Source organism: Scyliorhinus torazame, chromosome 2, assembly GCF_047496885.1.
Source record: "Scyliorhinus torazame isolate Kashiwa2021f chromosome 2, sScyTor2.1, whole genome shotgun sequence".
In the NCBI taxonomy this organism is placed as follows: Eukaryota; Metazoa; Chordata; class Chondrichthyes; order Carcharhiniformes; family Scyliorhinidae; genus Scyliorhinus; species Scyliorhinus torazame.
In genome coordinates this window covers 218362640-218383198 of record NC_092708.1, presented here as the reverse complement: position 1 = coordinate 218383198, position 20559 = coordinate 218362640, and the positions used below count along the sequence as shown (strand labels likewise).

The window sequence follows — 20559 nt, the reverse complement described above, 5'->3', positions numbered from 1 at the left end:
TTGGGAAGTTCTCGGGGTACAAGTTAAACCTAGGGAAAAGTGCCGTTTCATGGTCTCCCCACTGAGAGTGGGAATGGGGGTAGGAGGGTTGCCATTCCGTTTGGCGACGTCTCACTTTAAGTATCTTGGGGTGCAGGTGGCTCGGGACTGGGCAGGGTTGCGGAAGTTTAATTTTACCAGTTTGGTGTGGAGGGTGAAGGCTGATTTGGCAAGGTGGGACAATCTCCCTTTGTCATTGGCAGGCTGGGTACAGGCTGTCAAAATGAATGCGTTGCAGTGGTTCCTGTTCCAGTGTCTGCCGGTCTTTCTGCCTAAATCGTTCTTCAAGGGGGTGGATAAGTTGATCTCTTCGTTCATTTGAGGGAGCGGGGGGGGGGATTTAGAAAGGTGATATTACAGAGGGGAAGGCAAAAGAGGGGACTAGGCCTCCCGAACTTGCTTTGCTATTATTGGGCAGCAAATACTGAGGATGGTGCAAGGAGGGGAGGGTTCTGTGGGTAAGGATGGAGGCGGGCTCTTGCAGGGGATGACGTTGCGGGCGTTGACAATGGCACCCCTCCCGATGGCCACAGAAAAGTATTCGGGGAGTCAGGTGGTGGTGGCCGCACTGATGATTTGGAGGTAGTTTAGACTGCAGTTTAAATTGAGGGCTGGGTCAGGGGAATCATGGATTTGGGCCAGGAAGGATGGATGCGAGATTTGTGGGTTTGGGAGGAGAAGGGTATCAGTGAAATGAAGGATTTGTTCCTTGTGGGACGATTTGCAAGTCTAGAAGAGCTGTGAGAGAAATATGGATTGACAGACAAAGAGAGGGGTTTCGGTATACACAGGGACAGGACTTTGCAAGGAAAAGGTTCCCAACCTTCCCGGTAGTGCCGGCCTCTTCGTTGTTGGGAGGAAGTGTTGTCAGCGGGGGGACTGGAGAAAGGAGTCGTCTCGGCGATTTACAGGAGGATCCTGGAGGAGGACGGGGTGTCCATGGAGGGGATTATGGTGAAATGGGAAGAGGAGCTGGGGATGGTCCTGGAAGAGGGACTGTGGTGTGAGATGTTACGGAAGATGAATTCCTCAACTTCTTGTGCGAAGTTGGGGCTGATACAGCTGAAGGTAGTGTATAGGGGCCACCTCATTAAATCAAGGATGAACCGGCTGTTCGAGGGGGTGGAGGACACCTGTGAGCGATGTGGAAGGGGCTTCGTGAACCATGTTCATATGTTTTGGACCTGTCCGAAACTAGAACATTTTTGGAGATCGGTATTCAGGACGATTTTAGGGGTCTGACATGTGGATGTGAAGCCCGGCCCCCCCAGAAGCCATATTCGGGGTGTCGGACCAGTTCGAGCTCAGACCCCTTAGCTTCACCTCGGGTGGAGGTCAGCCTCTCCTCCCTGCGCCTTGGTGTCAGGGGGGGGATTTACTGCTGTTTTTGACCCAAGAGAAGGTAAAGTTCGAACTGAGAGGGATGAAGGAGGGATTCTACAATTGTTGGGGTCTCTTTATTATGCATCTTTGGGAATAGGTTGCCGTTGACTGTTGAGGGGAGGGAGGAAGAAAGTCTTGTTTGTTGGGGGTTGCTTGGGGCTGTTTGGGTGTTGTATCAATGTATCTGCCATTTAATGTGCAACTTGTAATAATCAGCTGCAATTTGTTTGTTAATTCATGCTTAACTTGTGTTGATTCTGGGGTTTAGAGTAAACAGCTGTGGTTTCCTGCCCCCCGCCCCCCCATGTTTGACCGTCTAAGTCAACAGCCATTTGCATTTATCTCCGGCCACGCCGTAGGGAAATCCAACGCAGGAGGTTGCCTTCAGTGGAACCGGAAGACACCTCCGGCAGAAAGGGCTAGAAAATCCCACCCAAGGTATCTAAGATAGTATTCAGTGTTTGCTTTGTTTGACTCTTGCATTGTAAGAATTATTTTGTTTTTAAGCATGGAATTTTGTGGCTTAATTCGTTCAGTAAATAACTAGGATTTCAAATTTCTATTTTTATAAAACATTACCGGTCCCGACCGAGAGTATAATGCAGGCAATGCCCTCCCTTAAGGCAAATCGTAGAGTAAACAGTACCCAGAACAAGCTCTGAGGGGTTTCCCTCATGACTCTTACCCTCAGTTTTTGCAGCAAGCCTTTTCTTCGTTTCAGTGCATTGTGCAGTGCGTCGCCCTGTCCATCAAAACTGCCTGCATACAAAACAAATGGAGACTGGTTGGTTGACAGTTGCTACAGTTCTTATTCAAAAGTACAAAAGAACTTGCATTTATATTATATTCCTCACCTGAGAACAAGGTCTCAGAATGCATTTGAATCCAGGGAGGAAGCAAATGAACACCAAGCAGGAGGAAGGAATAGACAGATAGGGTGAGGGGTTGGAGCTGATGAAGATAATTATTTTAGGAGATAATAAACAAATCCAATCCAATCCAAGAATCCATAGAGTCATCTTATCCATAGAGTCCCTATGATGCAGAAGGTCATTCAGTCTATCAAGTTTGCCCTGACCCTCTGAAAGAGAATCTACCTAGGCCCACTCCCCTGTAACCCCACCCAACCTGCACATCTTTGGACACTAAGAGGCAATTTAGCATGGCCAATCCACCTAACCTGCACATAGAATCATAGAATCCCTACAGTGCAAAAGGAGGCCATTCGGCCCATCGAGTCTGCACCGACACTCTGAAAGAGCACCCCACCCAGGCCCACTCCCCTGCCCTATCCCCCAAACTCCTTAACCTAACTTTCACATCCCTGGACACTAAGGGGCAATTTAGCATGGCCAATCCACCTAACCTGCACATCTTTGGAGTGTGGGAGGAAACCGGAGCACCCGGAGGAAACCCACGCACACACGGGGAGAAAAGGCAAACTCCACACAGTCACCCAAGGTCAGAATTGAACCCAGGTCCCGTCCACTGCGATGCAGCAGTGCTAACCACTGTGCCCTAAGATGAGAGGATGTAAGGAATGAAGGTAAAAACATCAATAACCTTTTATTGTTACAAGTATGATTTTTTGTGAAAAGCCCCTCGTCGCCACGTTCCAGCGCCTGTTCGAGTAAGCTGGTACAGGAATTGAACCCTCGCTGCTGGCCTTTTTCTGCATTACAAACCAGCTGTCTAGCCCACTGAGCTAAGCCAGCCTCAAGAGCGCAGAAGCACAGTTGTCAATAGTGGAGAGCAGAGGAAGTGATTTCAGTAGCAGGCAATGCGTCACAGAAATGGAAAGTGTGAACATGAACATCAGAATTCCTGGAGATGGTCTTAAGTATTTTAAAATATAGGCAATTTAAGATTTTGAATATAGACAAGCCCAGGGAGCAAGTAAGAAGTGGGGTGATAGAAGTGTTGGGCTTGGAGCAGGTGATATTCATGGGTAGAATATTTGACCAGCCACATCAACCACGTCACTGCCAGAGCAGGCCAGAGGCATGGTAATAACTGACAAGTGGCTCACCTCCTGACCGCTGAAATCCTCTCCACCTTCCACAAAACTCTAGTCAGGAGTGTGATGGAGCAGCCCAACTCACCTGGATCGGTGCACAGAGGAAGTTTGACACTAGCCAAGACAGGAGAGTCTGCTTAACCAGCCACTCAATATCCATCTCCGTCCTTGTAATGTGCCAATCTACAACTGCAGCAACTCACCAAGGTACGCTCAATGTCACATTTTAGTCCCACAGATAGATGGAACAGAATGTGGTCAGCCTTTGATAAAGTGTGGTAACTCGAGGCAAAAGACTGCAGACTTCCAGTAACAAACAAGGGGGTTTATTGACAACAGGCACCTATGTATAGGCACACAGCCACAATACTGAGGTCTCAACACTTTGGCTCCACACTGGTTGTGGTTTGTGTGCTCCCAATCTGGTCACATGGACTGCATTGGCTCACCCTTAAAGGGGCCACACTACCACATAAAGCAACACTCCAAAGGTCTACATCGCTCAACTTAGCTTGAGCTGACAACTGAGGAGCTGGATGGAGTTAAGATAAGAGGGACCACAAAGTTGTAGAAGTTGACAGAACCAAAAAAGGAGAGCTTCAATTTTGCCTCCTATGTTGAGTAAAACATAAATTAAATCATCCAAGATACGATTTTGGACAGGTCGCTGGAGAGTTGCATGATAGTTTTGGAATGGAAGAGGATGTGGAAAGAAACCTGTCATTATATCACTTATCGGTAAAATGAAAAATAAATTTGTATTTTCTCATTTGCCAACAGGTATCAAGAACAGAATCTGATTTTAATTGCAAAGATACATTTCCCTCCCTGACAACCCGACATTCATCCCCTGAAAAACAGCCCTTCTCCTCACTCCCCCCCGTAACAAGAGCATTTCCTTCTCACACATCGTCTTTTTCCCTCGGCACAGGGATCTTTCTGTTTTCTTTTCTCAATAGGGTTTCACTTGCCTCCTGGCTAAGCACCATTTTGTCTCTCATATTCCCATCTTACAGCCACCTCAGTCCAAATATCTGGAATTTCCTCACTGAAATCACCTCCCCCCCCTCCCCTCCCACCTGTCTCTTCTTTCAAAATCTCCCTAAAAAGTACTTCTTTAACCAAGTTTTTAGCCGTCTCTCCTAAACCTTTTTCTTTGGCTCACTCTCTGTCAACCTCTCTGAATCACCTCGCAGTGTTTTTCAGTGTTATTAGGTGGTGTATAAATGCAAGTTATTGTTGTTGTCACTCGGGGCGGTACGCGGCACAGTGGTTAGCACTGGGACTGTGGCGCTGAGGACCCGGGTTCGAATCCTGGCCCTGCGTCACTGTCCGCGTGGAGTTTGCACATTCTCCCCGTGTCTGCGTGGGTTTCACCCCCACAACCCAAAGATGTGAAGCTTAGGTGGATTGGCCATGCTAAATTGCCCCTTAATTGGAAAAAAATATAATTAGGTATTCTAAATTTTTTTTTAAACTTTAAAAATTGTTGTCACTCTCCATCCCACCCCTGCAACATAATCGCTCATGCTCTCTCTCCATTTCGCTTCTTCAGAACAAAGTCTGTATTCCTGTCACATTTGCCTTGGCTTTTCTCACCGACCCCATCGACCCACCAACATTCCATTCCCTCCATTTCCCAATGGATCACTGTGGAAACCACTGTTGTACCTATATTAGAGGGTGTACGGTAGAACCTGCACTACAGGTTCGCCTGTAGCCCCTGCCTGCTGGCTCCGCCCAGGAGGTGGGGTATAAATATGCGTGTCCTCCAGCTCGCAGCCATTTTGCCAGCTGCTGTGGGAGGCCACACATCTGATAGCAATAAAGCCTCAGTTTGGATTCAACTATCGTCTTTAGTCCAATTGATCGTGTCTCAATTTATTGCTATCAGATGTGTGGCCTCCCACAGCAGCTGGCGAAATGCCGGTGGTGCCCATGTGCTGAGGGGTAGATCAGGATTTCCAGAAACGGTGAAAACCTTTTCTCCTGAAAAGTATTTAAAAGGGAGATCCTGAAAAGCATTTCAGAACTAAAGCCAGGAATTAACCTGGGGCTGAAATGTGCTGAGATCACTTTCTGACTTCAGTTATTTGAACTGGGCCAGTATTGCATAAATACGTTTGAGAAGAAACACTGAGTAAAATCTTCAGCTCCTGCCAGCAGAGGGAATCCTGGCAGGCGTAGGAACAAGAGGCCAAAAATCAGTTTCCCAATGGTGGGAACTTAGTTTGAAATCTTTTTCTCTCAACTTTCCACAGAGCTCTATCAGGAACCCCATTTGTGTCTCATGAACGCTCATCAAAATTGGCCATGCTAAATTGTCCTGAGGTATCCATAGGTTAGGTGAAGTTACAGGGATAGGGCGGGGATTGGTCCTAATAGGGTTATCTTTCGAGGATCTGTGCAAACTTGATGGGCCCAATGGTCTCCTTCTCCACTGTAGGAATTCTATGATTCTACACCAGAATCTTTCTCCCCTCCAAATAAAATTCCCTGCCAGGGGTGTTATATTACTGGTTTAGTAATATATTTTGTACCAGTTGCAGAAGGGTCTGATGGTGTGATCCTGAAGAAACCACGAATCTTCAACTTAAAAGCAAACTAATTTATTAAAGTAATGAAAATTAACTGGGAGCTGATACTAATAGGGATCGAGTGGTGCCCTCTAGTGGCAGTGTTACAGTGAGATGTAATAATTAACCCTTTAGTTGTAGAAGATTACTGGAAGGAGGTGGGGGGGGGGGGGGGAGAGACGCACGCACGCACACACGCGCGCACACACGCACACACACATGCACACACACAATTAGTCTACCTTCGGTGTTGACAAAGACCTTGGGAATGTAGATTGGGAAGGATCTGAACAGGAAGAGGAACCTAAGCAGTACGTTCATTTTGATCATCTGCCCGCGATGGGTGTGGGAATGGGCTCTACCTCTACAGGTCTCTTTTGAATTCCTCCACCAGAGCCATCAGTTCGTGGGCTATTTGGATCCCCGGGTAGTGAAATTTGGTCTGAGCTTGTTTGAACGGCAGTCCCTCCAACTCTGTCCCTCCCCCCTGCGGGTTCACAGGGAAGATCTCACTTTTGCTCAGGTTCAGTTTGTAGCCCGAGAAGGCTCCGAACCCCTTTAGGAGTTTCATTATCACTTCAATGCTGGCCTGGGGGTTCAAGATGTAGAGAAGCTGATCATCTACGTAGAGTGAGACTCCATGCTCTCCGTCTCCCCTCTGGATACATCTCCACTCCTTCGCCGCTCTGAGAGCGATCGGCAGTGACTCGATTGCCAGAGCAAACAGCAGCGGGGATGGCGGGCATCCCTGCCACGTGCCTCTGTGCAGCCCGACGTATTCAGAGCTGGTGGTGTTTGTCTTTACGCTCACCCTGGGAGCATGGTACTGTAGTTTCACCTAGGAGGAAAACCCTGGTCCGAACCCAAACCAGTACTTCCGAGGTACTTCCACTCGACTCTGTCATCATAGATTATCATAGAATTTACAGTGCAGAAGGAGGCCAGTCGGCCCATCCGAAGGCCATTTAAGCATCCAGGGGAATGAGTACTTCTTGCGTTATTGAAAGGGGTGGGGCAGGAAAGGGGCGGGGTTATCTGGCGACTCCATAGCAGGGTGTTGCTCACGTGTGCTGGTATTGGCGACTGGGGGTAGGGGCTGATGCAGGCAAGAGGTGGGAGGTCTGAAGAGAGACCCAATTGGGGCGGGGGGTGGGTGGGTGGGCGTGCAGCACGTGCCAGAAATCTTTGGGGGACCGGTGTAGAGGTGGCTGATGCCAGCGAGGATGGTGCGGAGGTGGGGGGTGGTCACTGAAGCCTCAGTGCCGGTGATGTCTTGGGGGGGGGGGGGGGGGGTGCGGGGCCTTTATTGTCACTTTGAGATCAGGCCTGCCTGTGTGTTTAGGCCCCACACCTCAGGACCAGTGCAAACCATCAACCCACTCGAGAAAAATGTCCAAGTGTGAGTGGATTGCGATCTGACCCGCGACTGACCACCCAACAGGAATCACACCTCATTTCCCCCTGGAGACCACACTTGGAATTTCTTTGGGAAAGTATCACCCAGTGTAGCATATAATCAGGCACTGCAGCACAGGTCAGGGTGCATTTCCAACACCCATGAATTCGACAGTGCAATCCATCATTGGAGCAACCATGATTGAGATTGTTTGATCCATCAGCTTGTGAGAATGAAATGCAATCAGCTCCCTTTACATAGAGAGCCTTTTGCCACAATGGATGGCAAAGAGGGAATGTTACAAATATCAGCTTGGGAGGAGCCAGGTGCTCATGGCCACAATCAGCTTCCTAGCCATTGGCAATATCATCCATACCCTGCAGCACACTAAGCAAATCCAGATGAAATGGATCAGAGGGTCGAACAGAGTCAATGTGCACTTTGGCACTGTAGCTCTGACAGATGTGCAATGCATATAGTCTGGAAATAAACTCTGACTGTTGGTTTGGAAAGAAGATAAATCTACACAAAGAAGCTTATATACCCATCTTAGAAATAACATGACGGAACTGGCAGCAGTAGGGAAATCTGGTATGGTGAGACATCAGACATATCAAAGAATCATGGAATGTTAGCATCACCGAATGGTTACAACACAAACGGGAGACCATTCGGCCCATTGTGTTCTTGCTGGCCCTGTTCAAGAGCAACCAAGCTAATCCCACTCCCACATCTTTCTCCTCAGCCCTGCATTGCTTTTCTTCAGGTAAATATCCAATTTTCTTTGAACGACCAGCTACAACCCCTGCGGAAACGGGCAGGTGGAGAGGGAGAATGGGACGGTCTGGAAGGTCATCCTGCTGGCCCTACGGTCTAAAAATCTCCCGGTCTGCCGCTGGCAGGAGGTCCTCCCCGACGCCCTCCACTCCATCCGATCGCTACTTTGCACTGCGACTAATGCAACCCCCCATGAACGCCTCCTTGCCTTCCCTAGGAAGTCCACCTCCGGGGTTTCGCTCCCAACATGGCTGGCAGCTCCAGGACCCATTCTCCTCCGCAAGCACATGCGGCTCCACAAGGCGGACCCGTTGGTCGAGAGGGTACATCTACTCCATGCAAACCCGCAGTACGCCCCCGACGGCCGCCAAGACACAGTCTCCCTCAGGGACCTGGCAGCAGCTGGGTCACCCCCCCCCCAACTGCCCTGGTGCCACCCATCCTCCCCCCAGCGCACCTCACCACAGCCCCCGCTCCAGGACGATCCGTCCTCCCATTGGTTCCACCCGGGGATGAAGATGAGGACTACACGCTCCTGGAGTCACCGGCGACCACGCCGGCGCCTCCATCGCCACCGGGACTGCAGCGCTCACAACGGAGGATCAAGGCACCCCACCGGCTAAATCTGTGAACTTTTCCCCAAACTGTACACTTTAAAAATGCTCACTTACATGTAAATAGTTTTCCACCACCCCCGCTGGACTCTTTTTTAACAGGGGGTGAATGTGGTAGTCACCACTGTTTGTTTAAAACGTATATGAGAAGTAATACGGTAAGGCTCCTGTACTACAGGTACGGGGGTAGATCCCTGCCTGCTGGCTCCGCCCAGTAGGCGGAGTATAAATGTGTGTGCACTCCGAACAGCAGCCATTTCGGCAGCAGCTGCAGGAGGCTACACATTTCTGTGTAATAAAGCCTCGATTACACTCTACTCTCGTCTCATCGTAATTGATAGTGCATCAAACGTCAAAACTGAATCTGCCTCCAACACACTCACAGGCTATGCATTCTATATCCTAACCACTCTGCAGGAAAAAGATTTTCCTCAATGTAGGTGGCAGTGCAGGTTGAGAAAGCAGTAATCTCGTTTGTCATTTGAGACAGAAGTTAGTCATCTGCGATGTTTGGTATGGTTTGTGTGGTTACTTCGGTAACTGCGGAGGCTGATCTGCACCCAGAAGGTTCTGCAGCAAATAGGACAGATTCCACAGATGATTGAGTTATGGATGAATTTCTCCCTCGGGATTTTCATTCCGCCTCTGATATGTACCTGCTTTCAAAAGAGGCTGCATCCTCTTTTATTTTATTGTATGAAGTCTTACAACACCAGGTTAAAGTCCAACAGGTTTGTTTCAAATCACTAGCTTTCGGAGCACTGCTCCTTCCTCAGGTTTTATTTTATTGTGCCAGGTGCAATATTCCTGGTGAGCTTCTTCCAGGACTCAACGTCCATATGGTACAAAAGGTGACGTCACACGGGATCAGGGATGAGCTGGCAAGATAGATATAGAACTGGCTAGGTCATAGAACGAAGTCTTACAACACCAGGTTAAAGTGCAACAGGTTTGTTTCGATGTCACTAGCTTTCGGAGCGCTGCTCCTTCCTCAGGTGAATGAAGAGGTATGTTCCAGAAACACATATATAGACAAATTCAAAGATGCCAGACAATGCTTGGAATGCGACCATTAGCAGGTGATTAAATCTTTACAGATCCAGAGATGGGGTAACCCCAGGTTAAAGAGGTGTGAATTACATCAAGCCAGGACAGTTGGTAGGATTTCGCAGGCCAGATGGTGGGGGATGAATGTAATGTGACATGAATCCCAGGTCCCGGTTGAGGCCGCACTCATGTGTGCGGAACTTGGCTATAAGTTTCTGCTCGGCGATTCTGCGTTGTTGCGCGTCCTGAAGGCGCCTGAACTGCCAATCTCCAGATGCAATTCTGCAACTCATCCGCTTCATTCTGGATCACAACGTCTTCACCTTCGACAACAAGTTCTTCATCCAGACGCACGGAACAGCCATGGGGACCAAATTCGCACCCCAATACGCCAACATCTTCATGCACAAGTTTGAACAGGACCTACTCACCGCACAGGACCTTCAACCGACGTGATACACCAGATACATCGATGACATTTTTTTCCTTTGGTCCCACGGCGTAGAATCACTGAAACGACTACACGATGACATTAATAAGTTCCATCCAACCATCAGACTCACCATGGACTACTCTCCAAAATCAGCTGCATTCTTGGACACACTCGTCTCCATCAAGGACGGTCACCTCAGCACTTCGCTTTACCGCAAACCCACGGATAACCTCATGATGCTCCACTTCTCCAGCTTCCACCCTAAACACATTAAAGAAGCCATCCCCTATGGACAAGCGCTCCGTATACACAGGATCTGCTCAGACGAGGAGGAGCGTAACAGACATCTACAGACGTTGAAAGATGCCCTCGTACGAACGGGATATGGCACTCGACTCATCGATCGACAGTTCCAACGCGCCACAGCGAAAAACCGCACCGACCTCCTCAGAAGACAAACATGGGACACAACCGACAGAATACCCTTCGTCGTCCAGTACTTCCCCGGAGCGGAGAAACTACGTCATCTTCTTCACAGCCTTCAACACGTCATTGATGACGATGAACATCTTGCCAAGGTCATCCCCACACCCCCACTACTTGCCTTCAAACAACCGTGCAACCTCAAACGAACCATTGTTTGCAGCAAACTACCCAGTCTTCAGAACAGTGACCACGACACCACTCAACCCTGCCATGGCAATCTCTGCAAGACGTGCCAGATCATTGACATGGATACCACTATTACACGTGAGAACACCACCCACCAGGTACGCGGTACGTACTCGTGCGACTCGGCCAACGTGGTCTACCTCATACGCTGCAGGAAAGGATGTCCCGAAGCGTGGTACATTGGCGAGACCATGCAGATGCTGCGACAACGAATGAACGGACATCGCGCAACAATCACCAGGCAGGAATGTTCCCTTCCAGTCGGAGAACACTTCAGCAGTCAAGGGCATTCAGCCTCTGATCTCCGGGTAAGCGTTCTCCAAGGCGGCCTTCAGGACGCGCAACAACGCAGAATCGCCGAGCAGAAACTTATAGCCAAGTTCCGCACACATGAGTGCGGCCTCAACCGGGACCTGGGATTCATGTCACATTACATTCATCCCCCACCATCTGGCCTGCGAAATCCTACCAACTGTCCTGGCTTGATGTAATTCACACCTCTTTAACCTGGGGTTACCCCATCTCTGGATCTGTAAAGATTTAATCACCTGCTAATGGTCGCATTCCAAGCATTGTCTGGCATCTTTGAATTTGTCTATATATATGTTTCTGGAACATACCTCTTCATTCACCTGAGGAAGGAGCAGCGCTCCGAAAGCTAGTGACATCGAAACATTGGACTTTAACCTGGTGTTGTAAGACTTCGTACTGTGCTCACCCCAGTCCAACGCCGGTATCTCCACATTAGGTCATAGAAGGCAGAGAGTAGCAATGGAAGGGTGCTTTTCTGATTGGAGGGCTGTGACTAGTGGTGTTCCGCAGGGATCAGTGCTGGGACCTTTGCTGTTCATAGTATACATAAATGATTTGGAGGAAAATGTAACTGGTTTGATTAGTAAGTTTGCGGACGACACAAAGGTTGGTGGAATTGCAGATAGCGGTGAGGACTGTCAGAGGATACAGAAGGATTTAGATCGTTTGGAGACTTGGGCAGAGAGATGGCAGATGGAGTTTAATCCGGACAAATGTGAGGTAATGCATTTTGGAAGGTCTAATGCAGGTAGGGAATATACAGTGAATGGTAGAACCCTCAAGAGTATTGACAGTCAGAGAGATTTAGGTGTACAGGTCCACGGGTCACTGAAAGGGGCAACAGAGGTGGAGAAGGTAGTCAAGAAGGCATACGGCATCATAGAATTTACAGTGCAGAAGGAGGCCATTTGGCCCATCGAGTCTGCACCGGCTCTTGGAAAGAGCACCCTACCCAAGGTCAACACCTCCATCCTATCCCCATAACCCAGTAACCCCACCCAACACTAAGGGCAATTTTGGACACTAAGGGCAATTTATCACGGCCAATCCACCTAACTCGCACATCTTTGGACTGTGGGAGGAAACCGGAGCACCCGGAGGAAACCCACGCACACACGGGGAGGGTGGGCAGACTCCGCACAGACAGTGACCCAAGCCGGAATCGAACCTGGGACCCTGGAGCTGTGAAGCAATTGTGCTATCCATAATGCTATCGTACTGCCCCAATGCTTGCCTTCATTGGCTGGGGTATTGAGTATAAAAATTGGCAAGTCATGTTGCAGCTGTATAGAACCTTAGTTAGGTCACACTTGGAGTATAGTGTTCAATTCTGGTCGTCACACTACCAGAAGGATGTGGAGGTTTTGGAGAGGGTGCAGAAGAGATTTACCAGAATGTTGCCTGGTATGGAGGGCATTAGCTATGAGGAGAGGTTGAAGAAACTTGGTTTGTTCTCACTGGAACGACGGAGGTTGAGGGGCGACCTGATAGAGGTCTACAAAGTAATGAGGGGCATAGACAGGGTGGATAGTCAGAGGCTTTTTCCCAGGGTAGAGGGGTCAATTACTCGGGGGCATAGGTTTAAGATGCGAAGGGCAAGGTTTAGAGGAGATGAACAAGGCAAGTTTTGTACACAGAGGGTAGTGGGTGCCTGGAACTCGATGCCGGAGGAGGTGGTGGAAGCAGGGACGATAGTGACATTTAAGGGACATCTTGACAAATACATGAATAGGATGGGAATAGAGGGATAAGGATCCCGGAAGTGCAGAAGATTTTAGTTTAGACGGGCAGCATGGTCGGCACAGGCTTGGAGGGCCGAAGGACCTGTTCCTGTGCTGTACTTTTCTTAGTTCTTTGTTCTTTGTATGTCAAACCGCTAAGTGAGGCCTTCAGAGTGTCCTTGGACACTTCCTTTGACTGCCATGAGTGTGTACCCCATACTCAAGCTCTCCATAGGAACTTTGTTTTGCTAAGTGAGTGTCATCCATTCTGGTTACATGACTAGCCAGTTGTGGCTGTCTCAATATGACGTGGATTCTTGGCATGCCAGCTCAGATGAACACCTGAGTCTCTGGTATTTTGTCCTATCTGACCGTCAGAAGCTTTCAAAGGCAGCTCAAATGAAAGTCATTGAGCATTTGCATGATGCTGGTACACAGTCCAAGGGTGCAATCCTCACAATAAATTCCTAAGTTCATTTGTGGCGAGATTTTCAGGGAGTTTCCCGCCAGCTCTACCGGCATGTTCCCCACCGCTATTCAATGACGCTTAGTCACATTTCTGAGCCCTGGGAAATTTCTCACCGGTTTTTAGCCCACACTTAGAATTTTTTTTCAGCTAAACTCAGAGATTGAGCCACCATTTTGAAAGGGTGCCCCAATCTCCAAAAGATTACTAAGTGTGGTAGCCAGCAGGGATTGCCGCGAGCTTCCCGGCGCTTGGCTCAGTGAGGCCAGCAACGCCATTCAAGTTAATTGGTCCACTCAACAAGGCCCCACCGGCATCTCGCCGCAAATGAAGACTCGCCAGCCGATTCGCCGGCATCGTGCTCGCCAGCCACGCCCCCCCGAACAAGGTCGAGCAGTACTTAAACACACGTGCTCAGCCAACCCGAGCTAGCTCACAACAATGGCACCGAGAAGACCGGCCCCAAGATTTGGGGGTGCAGACCTGGAGCCTCCTAGATGCAGTGGAGGCCAGGAGGGATGACCTTTTCCCCCAAGGGTCCCAGAGGGTCAGTCACAGGGCAGCCAGTGCCAGGAGTATGACCAGGAGGATTGGCCTGCGGTGCCGGAAATAGGTCAACAAACTACGCCAGGCCACGCGAGTGAGTCGACACCAACACCCCCCCTTCCCCGAGACCTTTGGCCCCCAAGCAAGAATCCAACCGCCAACTCTCCATGCGACCCCCAATCCTCCCTCCAGCCCCCTCTCTTCAATCCCACCAACCCTCCCTCCACTCCCCCCCCTCCCTTCAACCAACCCTCTCCCTTCCTTCACATCCCCCTCCCACCCCTGTGAACCACGTGTGTGGCTAACGATACCGTCTCTGTGTCTCCTCAGGAAAAGCTCTCCCACAATCAGCGGCAGAGGGTCCAGACTGGCAGTGGGTGATGGACTTAAGAATCCTCACCTCCTTCGAGGAGCGGGCCCTGGAGGTGACTGGGGTGGCGGAGGACAGATCGTTCACCCACGCGGAGGCTGGTGGATTCTGCAGAGGTGAGGAACCATCGGGCTCCAACCAAAGGACCTGTCAAATGTGAGTTGTTGTTGCTTTACTGATTGACCCATCCCTCCCACTGACCTCGTGTCCATTCTTCGCAGGTCCACCAGCCGATGGTGCCGGCCCATCCTAGGTGGCACTTTCTCCAGCCTCCCAGGGGACCACCTCGGAGGGGAGTGTGAGGATGCCACGATCGACACGGCACAGGTGTCATCCCCAATCTCCGCCAGCACAGATACACACACCTCGCTGGGAAATGTTAGTGGACAGGCTTCTGGAGCACATTCTGGTGAGCACCACACTGCTGATGATGTACATCAGGTGGAGGCAGGAACCCCCAGGCAAGACAGCAGTCGGAGGTCTGCGGATCCCAGAACCCAGCTGGGTACCAGCCTGATGCTGAGCCTGAGGAAGAGGTATTTCCGGAGACGAGGGTGCAGCCGAGACATTCAGAGGGAGAGGTCAGCGACACTCCAGCAGGTCCACAGCTGATTGGAGGAGTCCCAGACGCTACGGGCACAGGAGATGTCAGTGGCAATGTGTGGCAACCGAGGCCAATACTGCTAGAGTGGCGACCGCAGTGGAGAGCCCGGTGCACAACGTCGGCACCATGAGTGAAGGTGTCCAAGGCGACGCGCAGTTGGTGACGGCCATGGATGAAGGTCTCAATAGAATATCCGCCTCGCTGGGGGATGTCACCCAGTACCAGGCTGACCTCGATGAGGTTCTGCGGGACATGTCCCGCTCTCAGATGGGAATGGCCGAGGCGCTGTGGAGCTTGTCCCAATCGCAGGTGGGAATTGCCGAGTCGCTGCAGAGCATGGCCCGGTCACTAAGGAGCATCACCAAAGGAGTCAACATGATGGTGCAGATCATGGGGAAACTGCCAGGGCTGGCAGAACCAGATGATGCAGGGGAAACTGGGCTCGAACCAAGGTGAACCTATGGGCACCGACCAGGAGGAGGAGGTGATGGGTGCCAACTCGGACCCATCACATAAAGTGGTGATGGGTGCCAACTCGGACCCATCACATAAAGTGGTGATGGTGGCCACCAGCTCCCCCAAGTTCCACCCCTCTAATGAGGCCGTGTCTCACAGTCGGCACACGGGACAGGGCGGCACGGCTGTGTATGTGCTGCTGACAAGTGAGGCTGAGCAATCCGGCCTGATCACCAGAGGATGCCCACCAGGGGCATCAAAGGCCATGGGATGTGGTAAGCAGCTGGCTGCCTCCACCTCTATGTGCACCCTGGGGATACATCAAGACGTAGCGGTAGAGCTAAGAAGGCAAAGCACATAGAGGATCATTGATTGCAGTGGGGGAGGGGGTTGGGCGGCACCATCAGGAGACTTGGGTGAAGCCTGCGAGGCATGGGCCTCCTGGAAGCCAGCGAGGGGGCTCTCCCGGGATTCACCAGCTGCACCGCACTCGAGCGAGAGCACAACCCGGCCGGTGGATCGCACCCAAAGTCTTGTATGCCTAGAGGAAACTGGGCAGGTCTATTGCTCTAAAGACTTTCAGTTTGACAGGAAGACTTCCTCCTCTTCATTCCCAGACTGATGTTTGAAGTCTGCCAAAGGCTACATTTGCTTTGGCAATTCTTGCATGTGTCTCATCATCTATATAAACGGTTTGAGAGAGTGTGCTGCTGAGATAAGTGAACTTAGTCAGGTGCTATTTCAAAGGACCGGTGCAGACTCGACGGGCCGAATGGCCTCCTTCTGCACTGTAAATTCTATGAATGTAGCTACTGACAGGTTCTGGTCATGAACTGAAACCTTGGGTTCTAGATAGGACTTTCCTGGAGCAGGTTGGTAAACATTCCTTCAGCTTTCTTCATGTTGATCATAAAGCTGAAGTTCTCGCATGCATTGGAGAACAAGTCCGTGCTACATTGAATGTCCAGCTCTGATCCAATAGCTGGAGTGCAGTCAGCAGCAAACAGGAAATGGCAAAGTATGTCCTTGGAGACTTTGGTCTTTTCCTGGAATCGTCTCAGTTTGAGCAGCTTCCCATCAATGTGATTTCTGATTTCAATGCCAGGATCACCATCATGGAAGGCATTAGACAGCATGGTGAAGAAAAAGATACCAAAGATGATTAGCGCTGGCATGTAGTTCTGGTTAACTCCATTGATTACCAAGAAACGGGAATAAGACATACCCGAATCCTGCACTTTATAAATAGAGTCATGGAGTACAAAAGCATGACGAGCCTTTGGAAAGCAATGGTTTGGCCTTAACTGGAGTATTGTGTCAGATTCCGGTACCACACTTTAGAAGGATGTGAAGGCATTGGAGAAGGTGCAGAAAACATTTAAAAGAATGGTTCCAAGTATGAGGGGCATTTCAGAGGATACAATGTTGAAGCTCAAAGAATGTTGAGAAGAGATTTGATCGAGGTGATCAAACTCCTGAGGCGTCTTGGATAGAGTATATAGAGTAGATAGAGAGAAACTGTTTCCATTGGTGGAAGAGTTGAGAACTAGAGGACAACAATTTAAAGTGATTGAAAAAAGAATCATCAGCAATATGAGGAAAAACCTCGTATGCAGCGAAAGATTAGGATGTGGGAGAAGTGGAATGAGCTGGGTTGCCCTGGCAAAGACCTAGTGTGGCTACAATGGGCCAAATGGCCTCCTATATTATACTAATTTCATGATTCTATATTCAAATTGGCGATAAAACATTTGCAAGGAACTACAGACCCATCTTTCTTCAGCACTGTGCAATATAATAAAATCTTAGTCAAGCAACCTTGGGGTTCATCTGTACAACACCAACTAAGTCATGGTGGTCAATATCGTGTTCGGGAAAATTCTGCCTAATCAATCCCTGATTTCTTTCGAGGCTTAAGCTGTGGTAAACACTACTTAAACTTCCAACTATTTTGATGGACACAAATAACCATGTAAACGAAATCAAATAAACTGAGGGACAAATTAAAGGACTGCCCCTTAAATGGCTTTAAACAAAAGGTGAATCACAAATGAAGCTTAAAAACATCAAACCAAAATGTGATTAAAGGAACCAATAAGGTACCCCAGTCCCTGCGGTGCCCAACCGGCACAGAAAGTCTTGAGGGGAATTGATCAAGTTCAGTTGATTGCTAATTAAGCTTAAAACTGTGGCACTTGATAATCAAAATTGGCTACATTTAAAAAAACAAAGTGCTCATTAGCATTACTTTGTAGTGGGGTGAGGTGGTTGGAGAATATCGAATGGGTGCCCAGAGGTTTAATTTTGGGACAACGACTATTTGTAATTTACATCAGTGACTGATTGTACAATTCAATGCTCATCAGTTCAAGCTGGAGATGATCCATGACCAGGGTGGGCAGTGGAATCGATGATATCAGCCATAACTGCAGAATTAGGTGAAACATAATATGTGAATGGGCCAAACAAGGATAGCTGAAAACGTGACCCAAGGTTGAATGGCTGAAGGATCAGAAACCCGAGAGCACAGATTTAAGGTGAAGGGCAAAATAAATAGAGGTGAATCAAGGAAAAATCTTTTAATGCAACAAGTGGTTAGGGTTTGGAATGCAATCTCCTGCCCACTCTGAAAACCAGATATCCACCACAGCCATCTGTTTTCTATCCCTTAGCCAATTTTGTATCCATGCTGCTATTTACTTTTATCCCAGGGGCTTCAATTTTGCTAACAAATGTAATTTGTGGTACTTCATCAAGTGCCTTTTGAAAGTTCATTTACACAACATAAACTGCACTTCTCTCATCTGAAAACCTCTGATTCAATCAAGTTAGTCAAAGATGATTTTCCCTTAACAAACCTATGCTGGCCTGACTTTATTCATCCATCCTTGTCCGCGCCGCTGTTAAATTTTCTCCCAGCTTATTGTTTCTAAAAGCTTCCCCATCATCAGGATTTTGAACATGTGTAATGTTCCCGGTTATTTATGAAGGTGATATTATTGTTTTTACACCAGGTTGCCAGCCATGTTTTTCTCTCCTTCATTTTATTATTCAGCAGTATTACTTTCCCAAATGCCACAAGTATCCAGAAAATATAAGGGTCTGCTGCAGACCCCCAACCAAGTAAATAAGTATGACTGCATTTTGTACATTTGAGATGAGAAAGGGCACAAAATAATGTAATAATGGGTGACTTAACCTTCTCAACCTTCCCAGTATTAACCGGAGATCATCCAATAAAGGTGTCATAATGGAACCTCTCTCTTATAATGTAGTTTCCTCATTGTCTAAGAGTTGACGATCATGGTATGTACTATGATATCTCTCTAGGGCAGGGAGAAGAGGAAGACCCCAACAACTACCTCAACAAGCATGAACCTTGAACCTGCATGATCAGCAATATTAAGTCCCATGCCCTAGGCATGTTGCTGTCTGAGCTCACGGGCCTCCCTGCAATAAAATCAGAGGAGTCGGCTTAGTTCAGTTGGCTGGACGGTTGGTTCATGATGTGGAGCGTCGCCAACAGCACAGGTTCAATTCCCATACCAGCTGAGGTTATTCTTCTCAACCTTGCCCCTTGCCTGAGGTGTGGGGATCCTCAGGTTAAATCACCACCGGACATCTCTCTCTCACACACACCAAGGAAAGAGCAGTCTATGGAACTGTGGCGACATTTTACATTTCAATCTGAGCTAATAAATTTGGTTCAAGATTGCCCCATGAAGCAATATGGCAAATCCACTGACCTTGTGCCCCTACTGGGAATCTCCAATTTAGTGGGAACTGTTGTGTTATGCTGCTTCGTGTAGCATAAGCTGCTTCCTTGATGTATACTTTGACAAAGGAAGCTCCAGACTATGAAATGAGTTCAACGTGTTTATTGAACTATTAACACAGTTCTTAAATGAGTTTGACTCTCTGCTAATCTAACTGTCGTATCTCGGACCACGCACCCCACTGGCTGAAGATTCGGTTTAGAACAGGACGAGAGCAGAGGCCGGGGTGGAGGTTTGACCCGGGGTTGTTGGCGGATGGAGGTTTTTGTGATAAGGTGCAGGCGGTGATTAAGGAGCATGTGGAGTTGAATGAGGATGGGGAGGTGTCGGCAGCCATTTTTTGGGAAGCACTGAAGGCAGTGGTCCGGGGGAAATTATTTTGTTTACGGTTCGTGCGGAGAAGAAAAGGAGGGCGGAACATGACCGTCTAGTCAGCAAGATAGTGGAGGTGGACAGGGAATATTCGAGGGTGCACACCGTGGAGGATTTGGCGAGGAGGAAAAAGTTGCAGGGGCAGTTTGACAGGCTGACAACGGGGAGGGCGGTAGGGCAACTGCGTAGGGCAAGAGGGGTGCAATATGAGTATGGGGAGAAGGCGAGCCGCATGATGGCGCACCAGCTGCGGAGGCAGGCTGCGGCCAGGGAAATATTGAAGATACGGAATGGGCTGGAGATGTGGTGTCAGAGCCAGGGAAGATAAATGAGGCATTTAGAGAGTATTACCAGGGACTTTGTGAGGCAGACCCAGGAGGAGAGGAGGAGGACATGGGGCGGTTTCTGGACGAGCTGGAATTTCCCCAGGTGGAGGAAGCAAAGAGGCCGGCGTTAGAGGAGCCCCTGGGGCTGAGGGAGGTGCTGGACAGTATCAGGGCTATGAAGTCAGATGGGTACCCGGCGGAATTTTATAAGGAATTTGCAGCGGACCTGGCACCACATCGGTTGGGGGCGTTTAATGAAGCACTGGAGAAGGGGGAGTTGCCGGAGACGATGACGTAGGCAGTAATCACACTAATCCCCCAAAAAGGGGAAGGACCCGGTGGAATGTGGGTCGTATAGCCCCATATCACTATTGAACACGGATGTGAAAGTATTGGCTAAGTTGTTGGCGGGTTGGAAGGAGGACTGTGTCCCGGGGGTGGTTGCAGAAGATCAAACTGGCTTCGTGAAGGGCAAGCGACTCGTGAGTAATATAAGACGGCTGTTGAATGTCATGATGAATCCGTCAGGGACTCTGGTACCGGAGGTGGTGGTGTCTGTGGTAAACCACAGTATTGCATTGAATGGCATTGCGTTGTGTTGTACATGCCTGGGCTTGTCCAGGCTGGCTCTGCCTGTGGCTCCTCCCCTCGGGCTT

At 49.2% G+C, this 20559-nt stretch overlaps 1 protein-coding gene across 6 annotated transcripts in view; it reads right to left on the bottom strand.

Annotated features, from left to right (window-relative positions):
• c2h21orf58 (chromosome 2 C21orf58 homolog) overlaps window positions 1-20559 on the bottom strand; it is a 165863-nt gene that overhangs the window by 63993 nt on the left and 81311 nt on the right. For all 6 annotated transcript variants that reach the window (XM_072483952.1, XM_072483938.1, XM_072483950.1 and 3 more), the window contains exon 3: window positions 2108-2181. In XM_072483952.1, coding sequence (XP_072340053.1) covers window positions 2108-2181 — 74 coding nt within the window. The remainder of the gene's footprint in view (window positions 1-2107; window positions 2182-20559) is intronic.